The following is a 16,858-nucleotide window of genomic DNA, read 5'->3' as shown; positions in this document are numbered from 1 at the left end:
AGGTGAGCAACTAGATGGAACCATCTCCTAAATAGACTCGAGAGATGCGACTTTTCTCGAAACAGAGTTCCCAATCAGAGGTGATGTTGATAACAATGTTCCTCTATTTGAGGAGGATGAGATATTATCAACAAGAGAGGTGTCAAAAGGGATACCTGAGTCTAGTCAACCGAGTGGGAGTGATATGTCGAGTCATGAATTGACTTCTCAACAGCCCAACTTACGGAGAAGTGTTCGTAAGATCAAACCTAAGAAGAGGTTTGATATTGAGAATGAGGCATTGGTTACACTTCCAATTGACGACGACGAGCCTCAATCCATTGAGGAAGCATTGGGATGTAGAGTTAGAGAAAAATGGAAAGCTGCAATGGTTGAAGAGATGGAGTCCATGATTCAAAATCATGTTTGGGACTTAGTCGATCTTCCTCCGGGCCGAAGGGCTATTGGGAATAAATGGATTCTCAAAATAAAGAGGAAAGCGGATGGATCGATCAACAGATACAAAGCTCGTTTAGTTGCAAAAGGATATACCCAAATGGAGGGTATTGACTTTGAAGAGACATTTTCTCCCGTAGTGAAATTTGTATCAATAAGAGTTATTTTGGCCTTTGTGGCACATTATGACTTAGAATTACATCAAATGGATGTAAAAACCGCTTTCCTTAACGGTGATCTTGACGAAGAAATCTATATGGTTCAACCAGAAGGTTTCATTGCTGAAGGCCAAGAGCAAAAAGTATGTAGACTTGAAAAGTCTATATATGGGCTAAAGCAAGCGTCAAGACAATGGAACATAAGATTTAATGAAGTCGTTTTATCTTATGGTTTTGGAATGATCAATGAGGATCATTGTGTTTTCCTGAAACAGGAAAAAGGAAAGTATGCCATTTTATCATTATATGTTGATGATATGCTGATAGCTGGAAATGACATAGGATATGTGAATGAAGTCAAGAAATGACTGTCATCACAATTTGATACAACAGATATGGGAGAAGCTGAATACATCTTAGGGGTGAAGATCATAAGAGATCGTCCTAAAAGACTTTTGGGCCTGTCACAAGAGTCTTATATAAATAAGATGTTACATCATTTCAGCATGTCTAATTGCAACATAGAACATACACCTATTGTGAAAGGTACTGTGTTGAGCAAGAGTATGTGTCCTAAAACTCCAGAGGAAATAGCTGAGATGAATAAAAAATCATATGTCAGTGCTATTGGTAGTTTGATGTACACTATGTTGTGTACACGTCCCGATATCAGCTATGTTGTGGGCTTGGTCAGTCGCTTTCAGTCAAACCCAGGACCGAGACACTGGAAGGCAGTAAAAATGATATTCAGATATCTGAAGGCGACAACAGATTATTGTCTCTATTTTCAAGGATCAGATATGAGTCTGAAAGGTTATTCAGATGCAGATTGGGTTGGAGACCTGGATGATAGAAAATCCACATCAGGCTATGCATTCTTGCTGAATGGTGGTGTCATCTCCTGGAACAGTAAGAAACAAACTTGTGTAGCTTTGTCGACTATGGAAGCTGAATATGTGGCATGTTCAGCAGCTGTGCAAGAAGCAGTCTGGTTGAGAAGGTTTCTGAAGCATCTGAAAATTGCTGAAGATAGTGGGAGTCCAGTAACTATCTACTGTGACAGTCAAGCTGCAATAGCTTTTTCCAAGGATCCCAAATATCATAGCAAAGGCAAACATATAGAAATTAAATATAATTTTGTAAGGGATATTGTGGCTAAAAGAAAAGTCATTCTTGAATATGTCCCTACACGTGTTATGCTTGCAGATCCTTTTACTAAGCCAATGACTAAAGAGTCATTTAAAGAACATGTAAAGTCTTTGGGACTTCGTAGAATGTAACAATATTGAAATAACAATCAGACTTTGTGTTATGATTGTGTCATTTGCCATAATTTATTCAGTGTATATGTTGTATTTGTTACATTCATGTAAGATCTCGGTGAGCATGTTGGCAGGTGGAGATTGGTCCACTCACATGGACAATCATCTCTGTTTGTTAAGTACAAATAGGGGTAAGACCGTTACTTATGAAACAGCTTAAGTAGCTGAAATTATGAAATTAGAGACAGATTCATAAGTTGAGGTCGCATTGATAATTGTGTCAAGATGAGATCATTTCTATGTAAATAATGATCGAAGTAAATGAACCCACCATTTACTAAACCTGTTGAAAGCCATATTAGAATTCATATGTTGAATTCAGGATTAGACGTTAGGTATGTCTAGATCGAAATCTGTACGATGTTAAATTTGAAGACAACATGCACTCTTTTTAGTAAAGAGAATAACATCGTAGCATGTGATTCATACCACATGTGCTATTGCGACAATAAAGGTAGTAGGAGAATGAATCCCTGTTTCTCTACTATGTGAGACCTTTGAGATTATATGTTAATCTCAATTTTTGCCTTAGTGACTATTTAGCTGTCTACTTGAAGTTTTAATCAGTGTCTGCTACTTTAGCGTGTATCCTATGGCTATGGATGATTCGGTCTATGGAGCATAACTAGGAAAGCGACTGATTAAAATGAATTGATTCTAGCTAAAAAGGAAGATTAAATATATTTACATCTTTTGTTGTTATTCACTGGTCGACCCATTTCTGTTATGTATAGAAATGAATGTGAATATTGGATATGAACATGCTCTTGACATAATGGTCATTATAAGGGATTAGAGATGTTCATATCGATGTAAATGAAAATTATTTAATCTGGGTAAATAGCAAGACATGGATATCTTCAAGATAATGGTTGTGTGTCACTTGAAGATTGGATGGATCCTGGATAAAGGCTATGTGCCACCAGGAAAGTGACTATGTGTCATAAAGAATGTGTCTCTAATTTATTTGAGCAGCTAAGTAAAGTGTAACAACTTTATTAGCATTGATTGCTCAAAGAGCGGCTAAGTCAAGGTGTAACAATCTTATTAGCAACTATCGCTCAGTGTGCTTGCTGTCGCACGAACCATTTTCTCTAAGTATGGATTGGATGTTCTCATACGGTCTATGTGACCAAACTCTCTAATAGTCTATGTGACTTATTAAGTCTTTGTAACTTACCTGAATGAACTAGTCTTAGTGACTTACCTTGGACGAGTGGGAGATGTTGGAAATGGGGATAGTGGGGAACGTGACCCATGTTCCCTACTACACATAATGGAAAAGTCCATTATGCCCCTAGTGTATTTCCCTATATAAAGGGGGTCCGTCCAAGGCTCAGGGGTGTGATTACGAGTGTGCGTTGGAGACGAGAGTAAGAGGAGAACATCCAAGGCGACGGGATTTGGTTTGTGGAATTGCGGAGGGCTTTCCGATCTTGTGATCGCTCTTCCGACAGCGAGTTTTCGCCACTGCCGACTGCAGATCTGCGGGAGATCGCTGTAAATTTTTATCGCATTTAATTAATTCGTCTATCATGCATTTAGTATAATCTATAATGGTCTAGGAGATCGGGCTCTTTACCAAAGTTACTCTAATAAATTCAAAATTATCAAATAATTATAATTAAATATAATAGTGTTGGATAAAATATTTTAGATGAGATATTTTTTTAAATAGTATATTTTTTATGATAGAAATCTTTTTACGATGATTCAATAGTTTATGATTTAATTCTAAAAAATTATAAAATTAACTATATCGTACTTTGAACGTTAACGTCAATGTAGTGGAGTGGAAAATCCACCATCTCGGAAAGGATTTAAACATAAAATTTCATTTATTGTTATTATTATTATTATTATTATATTTATAATCCAAAAAAGATATAAAATAGTAAGGAAGGCCTTCGAAGCAATCAAATTGTGAAGGAGAAGCTTCTAGAAAAAAAACAAAAATAAAAGCGAAAAAAACAAAAATAAAATATAAAATGATTATCCTCCTCCGATGAACCCAGAGGCTGAGGCCAAGGCACCCCCCGCCGACGAGGAGGCGACCTCAGCCGGCCCCCTCGCCTTCCCTCCGGTCGCCGCCCGCGGAGGAGGCGCTGCCGCCATGCGCCTCATCGTGCCCCTCCAGGGCATCGTCCAGGGCCGCGGCGGCCTCGTTCTCGGCTCACTCATTCCCTGCGCCCTCTTCTACTTCCTCCAGATCTACCTCAAGCGCAACCGCTCCTCCCCCTCGCCCTCCTCCTCTTCTCCTCCCGCGGACGAGGGCGAGCTCCCTGGAATCGTACGCACCTTATCCCGCGCCTCCCTCGGCTCCGCTCGCAGCCCCGCCGCTGTTTCCTCCCGCGCTGTATCCATCGCCAAATCCTCCGACAGCGCGGCCTACTTCGTGGGGTACAAGAAGTGCTCCGAGGACCCTTACCATCCCCTCGACAACCCCGATGGCGTCATACAACTCGGCCTCGCGGAGAACCATGTAGACTCCTCATCCTCCCTTCTCAAACAGAGTCCTTTTCCCCCTTTTTTTTTTTTTTTTTTTTTAAAAAAAAAAAACCTTTTTCCTCTTTTCCGGTGTTTTAAAATCTTTTGTTCATTTAATGCAGTTATCCTTCGATCTGATCGAGGGCTGGTTTGCTACAAATTCGAAGAATTCGTGGTTCGATGAACGACAGGGTGGGTTGAACATTAATGGATTAGCGACTTACCAGCCTTCCGATGGCTTGATGGAACTGAAGATGGTGAGTAGATGGTCTTCTTTCTCAGAACTTAGTCTAATAAATTCTGACATTAATTTTCTTGCCATTTCCATTGATTGACCATGTTCCTTTTTTGGTTCAGCTTCTAAGCTGCCAAACTTCTGGTGTGTTAGAAGCAACAGTTTTTTATTTGCTTTGCTTCTTTCTAAATGGTTTCATGGATGAATGCATCGGCTTATTCAAGATGTTTTAATTGCTTTGCAGTTCAGGAATCGCTATAGTTCTTACAATTAATTATTGTTAGGACGGAATACTAAAGATTTTTTTTTTTTTTTTTGTACACAAAGCTACTACGTAAAACGTGTATTGAAACTAGATAGAAGGCTATAATACTTAATGGATAAAGTTTTTAGAGAGAACAAAATAACATAAATTTCCTTAGAGACTTAAAAAAACAGTGAATTGTCTTTTTTTGTTTGAACCATTAAAGGATACATTATGGAATATGAATCATAGGGCAATTCAAGGTTCAAATACTTATTTATTTTATTTAGAAGAAACTTACTATGGTTTTAGTTATAGTAGGTAGTCTAATTAGACTATGAAATTATAATATTTTTATAGTATTTACTTGAAGTATTAGGATAATTGAAGAAACAAAACACATGTCCTTGTGAAGGTGGATTTCTGTTATTATTTGGTCTTTCTCATGGTGCATGTGATTGTTATTGTATGCATTTTATTTGGATTACCAGACCCTTGACTATAATAATCACAAATAATGGAGGTAACATATCAAAAATGGATATGCATTAATTAGGAGCGTGCATGATGTGCATTATGCAACATTCCTTTGCAAATAGATGTGCCTTCTGAAATTTGTAATCATCTTACTATAGAATCCAGTCTTTGTTATGCATTGTAACCATGCATTCTTTCTCTTGTTCGCATTTCAAACGGTGTGGTTTTTGGTGCCAGATGTCATTCTTTATATTGAAGCAACAATCAGCAAAAGTAAAATTTCTTGGAAGTGTTAGCATTTATCATTTTAAATAGATGGACAATTACATTGTCTGTGTTTTGTGGATATGTGGAGGGAGACACATATAGTATATTTTGTCCAATTAATCTATAATCAAAGGTGGTACTCGTCTCCTATGTGTACTAGGATGAGGATCCGTGGAATTGTTGAATTGCCAGAGTTTGTGATTTAAGACAATTTAGTATTACTATAATATGTAATACATTCATTATTTATTGACTAAAATAGCATTCTACATTAATATGTTGCTAATTGAGCTCAGTAAAAGCTCAAGCTTCGCTCGAGATAAACAAACAAGCTTGTTTACCTTCAAGCTCAACTAAGTGACTGCTCTATTCACTAGGCATTCTTCCTCTCTTATCGGGCTTGCTCCTCTTTGAGCACAACCTCTTCGTGTGACACCAAGGGTCGATGATCAATCCGCTAAGCATGACCAACTTCATGTGTTTGCATATCAAGACACGAGTCTCGATGAGTTCGATTTGTTTTTGAGATGAAAGCCTCTTTGAAATTGGGACACATGTTTCGGGTGTAAGCTTGTATAAGTCTATGGTTTGCGTTGCAAGTTTGCTTACAGCCTATTATTTGTATTTAACAGGCTATTGCGGGATTTATGGGGCAAGTGGTGCAAGGATCAGTCTCCTTCAATCCATCACGAATTATATTGACAGCAGGTGCAACTTCAGCAATCGAGATTCTCAGCTTCTGCCTGGGAGATCATGGAAATGGATTTCTTGTTCCTTCACCATATTACCCCGGGTTGATTTTCTCGTTCCACCAGAAATAACCTTTACCTTCACCTTGTACCGAGACACAAATCTTACATGGCCATCTCAACTTGCAGGTACGACAGGAATACTAAGTGGACAGCTGGCATAGAGGTGATACCTGTTCCATGCCGAAGCACTGATAATTTTAGTTTCAGCATTGCTGCTTTGGAAAGAGCATACGATCAAGCAAAAAAGCGAGGTGTAAAAGTGAGGGCTGTTCTTTTCTCGAATCCCTCCAACCCAGTTGGGAATCTGCTGCAAAGAAAATTGCTACATGACCTTCTTGACTTTGCTACAGAGAAGAACATCCATGTCATTGCCGATGAAGTATTTGCAGGTTCGACCTACGGCAATGAAGAGTTTGTGAGCATGGCAGAGATTTTGAACTCGGATGATGAATTTGATAGAAGCAGGGTTCACATAATATACAGTCTATCCAAGGATCTCTCTGTCCCAGGCTTTAGGACCGGTCTGATCTATTCCTTCAACGACCAAGTTCTTTCAGTTGCCTCAAAGTTGACAAGGTTCTCTTCTATTTCGGCTCCAACACAGCGCTTGCTCATCTCGATGCTAACTGATTCCGACTTCATTACAAGGTACATCAAGGTAAACAGAAGTAGGCTCAGGGCGATGCATGCATTGTTCGTTGATGGACTTAAACAATTGGGAATCAAGTGTGTAAAAAGTGGTGGCGGATTTTATTGTTGGGCAGATGTGAGTCAATTTATGAAATCATACAGCGAAAAAGGTGAGTTTGAGCTGTGGAAGGAGATGCTTGATTTGGCAAAGATCAATGCAACCCCTGGAACAGCATGCCACTGCATCGAACCTGGGTGGTTTCGTTTCTGTTTTACAACATTGACTGAGAAAGATGTACCTGTGATTATGGAACGCTTCAAGAGAATCTTCGATAGTCGTTGATTTATTTTAGAAGATTGTCGAAAGGAAGAGATGGTATATGGAACATGTTAGGAATGTAGAAACATCCACAAATATTCTGCAGGGTACATCAGTATCGATGCTTGTAGCAGCTGTTGCTCAAAGAAAGAAGGATCAGATGATCGCTCGACGTGACCGCCTCAGCTGTTAATTTGAGCTCTTGTTCTCGGTTAAGAATATTCTTTTTTGACGAATTACTGTCATTTAGATAAAAATGCAACAATGAAATTTGAGTTAACAGACTTGGGAAATAAATTCTTGACTTTATATGTGTATTTCAGTGATAGAAACTCGATTTTGATGTTGAATGTTCATAATATGTTTACTTGGAGAGAAGTAAAAGAGAAAAAGAAAGGAAATAAAGCTATTAATTTCTCATGTTTATTTGAATTGTTCTCTTAAGTTTTGTTTTGTGTGTGCGTGTGTTCAAATCAGGTGGAAATAGAGACAAATTTATTGTACTGAGGCAGCTTAAATTCTTCCAAAATTCATGTTCTATTTTTACTCTTCCTCATGGGCATCACATTCTTCATGTGTCGACCTATTATACCGCGTGTAGTGCGTCAATCAATACGAGTTGGCAATACCGAAACTGAGATCAATAACTAAATGGTGATTTAAAAACCTGATGTGTCTATCGATACAAGATGCCAATCATACAATGAAACTGAGATCAATGACAAGACCAAGATCTAAAACACTGATGTGTCGATCGATACAAGTTGTCAATCATACAATATTGATGGAGATTTAAAACCCTCGGTACAAGTTGCCAATCATACAATATTGTTCTGGAATGAAAATTAGATCTATAACAAAATGGAGTTGTAAACCTGAAGAGTGAAACACCAACTACCATATTTGAAACATGCATCGTAAACATTATATAAAATGAGATCTATAACAAAATGGCTCGATCTAGCGTCAACTAATCGACTGAAACACCAACTACCATATTTGAAACATGCATCGTAAACATTATATAAACAAGATGAATTCCTTCATGTTCAAGCTATAGAATCACTACTACCCAGAGTTTAAACATACAACTAAGCTCTTGATCATCCAAAAAGACTACATAGTTATAGAACTAGACGCAAAATCCTAAAGCTCTAGTTCCCCTATCGAGGGAATAGAGACAGACATACACTATAGACTCCTTTCCTACTCATCAATGACAATTTTGCATGGATTTGTTTCACCTGATGGTGATGTATCGATTAGTCCCGTGCTTAGCCCAGTGTTCCCGGAGGTCCACTGGCAGAGATAGATCATGGCCTTCTGCTGCAAGCCTGCTGAGAAGCCTCCTGAACACGTTACCGCTCATCTTTCGCCCTCCGACACGGGCATGGCGTTTGTTCGGCATCACCGGAAGTGGGTACATGGAAAGAGTAGTCGTGCAACAGGAAGACTGCCATCCACCATTACCCCATTTGTAACATTGATGGTATTTTCCAGTGCATGAACAGACAGGTGCTGGCATCATTGATTCGTCAAATGTGACCTGATTCAGACCAAGGTCTCGACTCTCCCATTCGTCATGCTTATGCAATAAAACCTGCTTAGCCATATTACCCCCTCCAATATCCACCTTCCAATCATCAGATGTCTTTGCGATAGTGACCTGCCTGTTAGCTCCACTGGTTTTGCTCTTCCTGGGCGTCTTCAACTTCTTCAATGGGGAAGATCCAACTTTAATTCCTTGCCTCGGCTTGTTGACATTCCAGGCTTTGGCATCTGTGTTCAAAGCGGTCGACATGGGCAATACCTCTCTCGGAGCCTCGTCCTTAAGGTTGTAGGGAGCATCCGGCATGTGCTGTGAAAGGGGTTGGACAAGTTGAACATGGTGGCGTTGCTGCGGGTACATATGTTTATTACCACAGCCAAGTCCACAATTACCGCCCATACCGTTGCTTCTTGCATATTCAAGGGCAGCAATTGTGTTGTCACGTTCCGCAATGGCACTGTCCCGCTCAGCAATTGCGGCATCACGCTGGAGGTACGCCATGTCTCGCTCAGCCAAAGCAGTTTTCTTCTCAGAAATGGCAAGATCGCGTTCTCGTAGAGCTTTGTCTCGTTCAGCCATGATAAGTTTTATGGTTTGATTCTCCTTCTGGTGATGTTGAGGCACCATCCACTGCGAAATAATTTAAGGCTTAGAAATTACACACATAAGAAGTATTAGACAAACTGCAATCATTTATGTGTCCATCATGCTTGTCATAAAAATCTATAACATGACTGAATACAATAAGGTGAAAAATGAATTGTGACTTAATTCGCCTTCTTTAGATGAAAATCATATTAACTATTCGAGTTAAAACCTCATTTTATCAATTCTGCCAAACGTTCGTACTTTAAAATTTTGGTAACCATGGAACCAAGGCTTGGTCCAATATGTTCCTACCCCATGAGTTTCAAATGAGGAATTGATTGTTTCAGTACCATCCTCCGTATAGTCTATAACATCTTCATTGCTAGATAACAGCCTCCATATCATCCAGTGCTGACTGAAACCAACTCCATCGGTAACTGTCAAGCATCTTCTTGTATAATCCTTTCAGTTCTAGTTATCACTTCTCTTTCAACCAACAAGTCAGTGGTGAATCCAAGACCCATAAAACAGTGGAGGCAAAATTGACTAAAATAATTGCTCACACAATAATTTTTTTAACAATTCTGAAGATGTGCTATGAGTTGAATAATTTAAACACATTGGACTTGAACAATGATGAGAAAAATAATTATGAAAAATAAATATTGATGCCAATTACTAAAGAAAATGAAATTCCTTCAAATATCCAAGTTGGATGGGTGCAACGAGATAAATGAAAGACTACTCTAACTTTATTTTGTGATCAATAACTATTTTGCTAGGTCAATTAATGTAAAATATATACTACCTCAAATAATATCTTAAAGCACAATGGGCACAATTACCCCTACTATTGTCTTCCTAGATCCACCAATGGTGTGTATGAATAGTTTGAACTTGCCTCGAGGCAATGGTGCAGCTGCAGGGCATTTTCTCAGTTTCCCAAGCATCTAAGGATCGAGTCCTAGCTTCAGCGAATTAACGGATGAATTTCTTAAGGACGGTTGACTTAAGAACGTTGAGAGTCGCTCGCTGCAAACGTTTTCCAATTTACCCTTTGGCCGGTGGAAAACTTCTATGGGATAGAGCAGGTCACCCCTAGCATTAGTCGGCGTAAATCGGATACTTGGTGCCAACTAAAAAAAAAAGAATAGTTTGAACTTTGTCCTTGCCTCAGAACATCTTGCTAGTTCTCAAATTGAGCTCTTGCTCCCAACAACACCTTATCGTAAAACAATGGGTTTGTATACTTCATATGAAACAAGATCAAGTATAAGGGAACAAAGGGGTTTAAGGCAGTTTTGCGTTCATTGTCACTGGTCAAGTGGTGCATGTCAATGCAGTATTGTATAAAGAATTGAAACATTGTCATAACTATTTAAAATACAATATTTCTAGTATATTATGAGAAGCATCTTGTGAAAAGTATATCTAATATATGATCGAGACACAACAGACGATCCAAAGTATTTCTGCTTTGTAACATGTCATACTTTATGTGCCAAAATATATACTTTTTGGACGATAAGTCCTTCAACCATGATGTTAGATGATCAGAAAAATCAAAATAGGACAACAAAATGATCCATAATGTTGTTTAGTAAACTATTTGCAATTGGGCTTCTGAAAAAAGTTAGAAAAGCAAATCTGTAGGCGTGTCATGTACCTGAGCATGAGAAGGTTTATAGTGGTCAGACTTGTACCTTCCATTCTCTCTTTGCCCACCTTCATCCATTACCGAAATTAAATCACAAGCAGAAAGTTTCTATATCTGCTTGAAATAAATGCATTTTTCGTAAGCAGGAAAGTGTAACAAGACAATTTTATTTGTAACTAAAAGCAAAGTCTTAAATTAACTGTACGAGGTGCAACATGATTAATCTAGAAATGATCTGTAGAACACTTAGCCATGCCATTTCAACAAGAAAACATCTGCAACTGCATAAAGAATTCAAGACAAATAGATAAGCAGGATAGAAAGATAGAAACGGCAATGTTTAATCAATAAAGTCTCTTCGCCCTAACAGGAATCTAACTTGACTGCCAACAACACAAATTCTAGCCATCCCTACATTCACAGACTTGATGTGGCTGGCCAATTATCGAGGTAAACAAGGAAATGGGAGACTGCTAGCATGGTCAATGCACAGAAAGGGCTTGACTAATATCCTCCTTGCCACTAATGAAGGAAGAGCAAAATAAACTTTTAGCACAACAAAAATCAGAAAAGTCTTGGTGTTTGCTACTACAATAGGCATTAACTTCATTGAAGTTCAATATATACTAACAAACAAATGCAAATAGACAAGGGTACAGAAAACATCGAGATTTATTATATACCATTTACACAAGCAATTGTACTAGTATTATTTCATAAACACAGAAGGCATGTTGAATGCGTAATTTTTAGTTATGCATAAACCTGATTACAGTTGCCAGCAGTGAAACAGTTGAATCAAGAAGGATAAATAGAGCAGGCATGAAAATTCTGGAATTTGACAGTATTCCCCTAGATAAAATTTAATCTGGAGAAAAGTAAATAATAATTTTTTAGCCATTGATGGTACTTTTTGCCAAGTTGAAGTGAAAAAATCAGTAATACATATGAACTTAAGTAGTATATCCTATTCATTACAGGGTGGTAGGAATATCTGTGGCCCGCATTTGATAATGAGGGAGAAGCACATGCTCTATCTATCCTCCAAATGTGAGTAGAGCTCTCAATATCAATAAAACGAGGAACATTCTTCTATATCCCATTTTGGCTATGTATACTTTATTTCTTGAATAGGTAAAGGTCAATTGTCTTGATGCTGACTAATATAAGACATCTTCAGATAGCCTTTTCTCTGACAAGTATTATAATCGTGTAATAACCTAAGATGAAAATTTGAAAGACTAGGTTATGTGGCTCCGTATTGTGGAATTGTGCAAAAAATTTTAGACAATGTAAAATGCAGCATAGACTTTACATGATTATCTGAAAAGCTAGGAACTATTCCACATTGGTGATTCAAAGATCAAATATGAGTTGGAAAAAAAAAATCTGCAACTATCTGAAAGGTTTATAGGGATCAAGAAAATAGCGGACTACATAGAAGGGAAGAAAAAACACTAAATAATCTAATAATTGCCAGTGTTCATGGACCAAAAAAATAAAAATGTTCTAGAAATATTTATGACATAGGTTTGGATCACATAGACTTGACAGTTTGTTACTTCAACTCTTGAAGATAAGTATTTGTTTTCCTATCCAAAGATGAGCAAAGATGCTCAATCAACAAAGGAATTTGACAATAGAATAACAGGGAAACTCTAATGTAAAAAGCTTCTTTAAAGTAAGGGTATGAGATGGATGAATCTAATTTTGGACACAACTATACCTGTGACACTATTCTTACATTATATCAAGCTCCTAATATTTTCTCTATAATTGAGGCACATAGCCAAAAGTAGAATTCCATCAATTAATATATGAACTAGCCTAGTTTTGCCTAGTTCCTTTCAAAGTGCAGCAAAATGAATATACCAATTCATGGTAAGGCCATCAGATAATGAATGCCACGATAATAATAGTTATTTATGGAAGCAAAGGAAAAAAAGGACAATTTTTCTAGCCATGTTAGCGACTAGTGTCAAGTCTCAAGTATGACCGGTTTAAGTTTTGTGGATCAAATCTTCCATATACACTCTTATATTGATATTGAATCCATGGTAAAAAGCAGTATATCTTCTCTTGTGGTAAATACTCAGGGCTTATAAAGGAATTTGAACTTCCTCAAACATGCAACACAGATATCTAATTAATTAGCATAAGTTGAATTAGATAAGCCCATCTCCTTCTCAAAGCATGCAATTAAAGAAGTTACCTTCACTCTGTACTCGAAAACAAAGAGTTCCGGTGGATTAATATAAGCCAACCCCATTCGTCCTCCCTCAAGGTGTTCCAAACCTTATCAGAAGAAAACACGTGGTAAGAAAATCATAAGAGCAGACCAAAGTAGAGTTTTTTTTTTTTTTGATGCGAACGCCCGAAAATCAGGACAACAGGATGTAAAAAATCAGATCTTTCACAAAAATAAATGACCAGAAGTTCTATTAAACGATTGTAGAAGGGGCTAAAGAAAACAATGCACCTAAAAATCACAAAATAATACTTTAAAAAGGGTAAAGGTAGTGCACAAAACCTAAAATGATAAGTATAAGAAGCGGAAGAAGAAACAATGCAAACTCAGCTTGATTTCTACCCTTTTTGGCCTCCAAACGAGGAGCAGCGAACGGATAACTTGGATAAGTCACATTTCCTCCTCCTGCCGCTCTTCCACCACGCCAGCCACTTCTTCTTCACTGCCCTCGTGCTCGCTCGAGTCTCTTCTCAGCCGTCTACCGAGCCCTGAGGCCTGAGGCCTGAGGCCTGAGCCCTGAGCCCTGATTTATCGATTGTCACTGGGTCCGTCTCTGTTCCCCATGCGTGCATCTTAAACCCCCAAACGAAGATGGCAAAATTCCAAAAAGCACCTCTCTTGTTATTTATTTATTTCTAACGGACTTTATCCAAACCGTTTAAGACCTTATATTAATCAAATATTCATGAAGATGTTCAATTTTGCTATAATTATTTATGTTTATTTAATACATCAGATCAATTAACTAGATAAATTTAAATAACACATCAAACAAAATAAATAATTTTAAACGTACGTACTCAGTTGGTTAATATTTATAAACATATTTGTGAATAACATTATTAAATAATATTTCATCCATACAATTTTTATCAATATATTAAATAAATAATATAAAATTTAAAATAAATTTTAAAAATTTAATTATCAAACTCAATAATCAATCAAATAAATTTAAAATATAAACATTTCAAATAATCCAACCAACTTAACTGAGTACAAACTTATTAAAAAATTAAATCAAATTTGAATAATTATTTTAATGATTTAATTCATTATTTTAAGTTTGACTTGATCTCATGTAATTATTAGTTATCTTATCCAACATATTTAAATGACACTAAATGACATTAGAAAATTTACAGTCCAACCATTTCCATATGAAAAGTCATAACTACCCCTTCCCCTTGGCTTGAGCATATGGGTCGTTTATTTTTCCGATAAAAAATTAAGGATGTGTTTGGTATGCATATTTTTAATTTTTATTTTCTGAAAAATACGTTTTTTCTATAAAATAGAAAATAACTTTTTGTCATTCTCTGTTTTTCTAAAAAACACTATCTATTTTGTTAGAATACAGGCACAAAAAATGTAAATCAAACATCATTTTTCATAAAACGTGTGTTTTTCAAAAAATGAAAATGAAAAACACACGTACCAAACACACCGTGCAAGTAAAGAATACAAGACGCTTGCCCACCCAAAATCGCCTATGTCCTCTCGTCCACACCGCCAAAAATCTTTCTAACCATTTTAGTCGCCAACTCCAACTCGGCTCTTTTGCACTATATATAAGCTCATTATCAACAATCTTAACTAGAAGAGTTAAATATGCAGGACGATTCTACTATTTCACTAAGATCCAACCAAAAATAAAATGCAAAAAAAATTAAAAAAACATAAATTTATTACATACAATAACTTCGTTAAAATGTAGGAGTTGGAATAATATGGGTAAAAAGTATTTTTTAAAAATTACAACGACATTGGTAACGAAACATAATAATAATAATAATAATAATAATAATAATAATAATAATAATAATAATAATAATAATTAAATTTTATCCTACTAGATAAAATCGACTATATAAATCATTTTACATCATTAAATTTGATGTGACAATAGAAAGAGGCTTACCTAACATTAGGGGTGGAGACACCCTTGGATTAGAGTGGGCTCCAGCCCCACCTCCTTTCTAAAAAACATCATGAATAATTTTGATTTTTTATGTATCAGCCTCATATAAATCCATTAATTGATCATTCTCATGCGCTGACAAATTTTAAAATATCAAATTCAAAAATAATATTTTAAAATATCAAATTAGAATGATAAATTTTATAAAAGTCATTATAAATATATTTATGTTAATAAACATATTAATTCTAACTTTTTTTTATGTGTTTTACCCTAAACTTACTCGCAGCACTGTCTCTTTTACTCTCCGTAGCAAACGAGGAATTCACTATTCAAAGTTAACCTAAATTTTTTATTTCTTATTCAATAAAATAAAATTACATCACTGAGCAAGAGCCAACGAGCATCAGCCGCTCGAGTGGTGGTCGATGAGGCAACGAGCGATGATCGCTCGTGAGTCGGACGCTACCTCGCCAAGTGACCAGCAACCAATTCATGTGCGACCACCCGCGAAGCAACCGCACACGAGGCAGACACTGCCTCACCAGGTGATGTGTAACCTCTTCACTAGCGGTCGCACGTGAGGAGGTCGCTGTCTTGTCAGGCAATGAGCGACATAAGTCTAGGTCTGCAAATAGAGGTTATGTCTTGTCGATAGTTAGCCCCACCTAAATTTGAATTCTGGCTACGCCCCTGCCTAACATGAAGTCTAACTGTCAGGATGGAGATCAAAGTCAAGGTGATCAATACACGGGTGTCAAAGAGTCGAACGGAGAAGACTTGCAATGGTCGATCGAGCGGTCGGGCCCCGACCGGCAGGAGATGGATCCAAGCCGACCACCATTCCAGCTCAGGATGATACACAAGACAACTAACGCTCAATACGGAGCAGCAAGACGCCGAAAGAGACCTCATAGCTGGTCTAAACGGGGGAAGATATGTTACTGCACGGTCACCGCATAAAAGAACCACGAAGGCCGAAGAGCGGAGGAGTCTCGGTCGAGCGGCTACCCCACTCGGCCAAGTAACAGGACATGGACATGGACGGAGCGGAGTCCCAGTCAAGCGGCTACTTCACTCGGCCAAGCAACATGACCACTGTAATATCTATCGATATCCTTTTGGGAGATAGTATCGCTGACACGAGGCATGGTCGATAGGCGGATCGTACGGCAGAAGCTTCTACTGTCGCATCAGGGATATGCATACTCTGTGAAGGTATTGTGTCAGAGGTACTTTCCTGACAAGACCCTATCATGTGACACATTGGAGAGTGTGCTCATGCCTCGAGAAGCACGCACGCAGTCCATGAAGGCTCTATATAAAGGGGGGTCATCACCGGTGGAGGTACGCATTATTCTTGAGTTCTACTATTGCTACTGTTGCTCCGCTTTTCTCCAAATTTTGATGACTGACTTAAGCGTCAGAAGGTCAACACCGAGGACCCCTTCCCTGGCCCGGCACTAACGTCATCTGTTTTGCATAGCGGAGCGAAGTCCACGTCCATTCAGTGAAGCTGCCACCTCCCATCTTTCCAGCTTCAGGTTTTCGAACAGGATCATTTTGGCG

General features: G+C 37.8%; 2 protein-coding genes across 2 annotated transcripts; one reads left to right on the top strand and one right to left on the bottom strand.

Annotated features, from left to right (window-relative positions):
* The first annotated feature begins 3,904 nt into the window (after positions 1-3,904).
* Positions 3,905-7,643, top strand: LOC122001626 (probable aminotransferase ACS12). The gene is made up of 4 exons (XM_042556477.1): positions 3,905-4,397; positions 4,525-4,659; positions 6,258-6,418; positions 6,504-7,643. Exons 1-4 carry the CDS (start codon positions 3,921-3,923, stop codon positions 7,348-7,350), a joined length of 1,620 nt encoding a protein of 539 aa, XP_042412411.1. The 5' UTR covers positions 3,905-3,920; the 3' UTR covers positions 7,351-7,643.
* Positions 7,644-8,351: 708 nt separating this feature from the next.
* Positions 8,352-13,924, bottom strand: LOC122001625 (barley B recombinant-like protein D). The gene is made up of 4 exons (XM_042556475.1): positions 13,711-13,924; positions 13,333-13,415; positions 11,130-11,234; positions 8,352-9,505 (listed from the first exon to the last, which is right to left on the bottom strand). Exons 3-4 carry the CDS (start codon positions 11,196-11,198, stop codon positions 8,567-8,569), a joined length of 1,008 nt encoding a protein of 335 aa, XP_042412409.1. The 5' UTR covers positions 11,199-11,234; positions 13,333-13,415; positions 13,711-13,924; the 3' UTR covers positions 8,352-8,566.
* Between the last annotated feature and the right edge of the window lie 2,934 nt (positions 13,925-16,858).

The sequence above is a fragment of the Zingiber officinale genome, chromosome 7A (genome assembly GCF_018446385.1).
Source record: "Zingiber officinale cultivar Zhangliang chromosome 7A, Zo_v1.1, whole genome shotgun sequence".
NCBI lineage: Eukaryota > Viridiplantae > Streptophyta > Magnoliopsida > Zingiberales > Zingiberaceae > Zingiber > Zingiber officinale.
The sequence above is the reverse complement of the archived record's forward strand: the minus strand, read 5'-3'. Positions and strand labels throughout refer to the sequence as shown.

What these genes read in the sequence shown, in the direction of transcription:
- LOC122001625 (XM_042556475.1), bottom strand. Translation starts at nt 11,198, where the DNA reads ATGGATGAAGGTGGGCAAAGAGAGAATGGAAGGTACAAGTCTGACCAC. An exon ending in ATAAACCTTCTCATGCTCAG is followed by an intron (nt 9,506 to 11,129) that starts GTACATGACACG and finishes ATTATTTCGCAG; the next exon opens with TGGATGGTGCCTCAACATCA.
- LOC122001626 (XM_042556477.1), top strand. Translation starts at nt 3,921, where the DNA reads ATGAACCCAGAGGCTGAGGCCAAGGCACCCCCCGCCGACGAGGAGGCG. An exon ending in GCTTGATGGAACTGAAGATG is followed by an intron (nt 4,660 to 6,257) that starts GTGAGTAGATGG and finishes TGTATTTAACAG; the next exon opens with GCTATTGCGGGATTTATGGG. An exon ending in CCTTCACCATATTACCCCGG is followed by an intron (nt 6,419 to 6,503) that starts GTTGATTTTCTC and finishes CTCAACTTGCAG; the next exon opens with GTACGACAGGAATACTAAGT.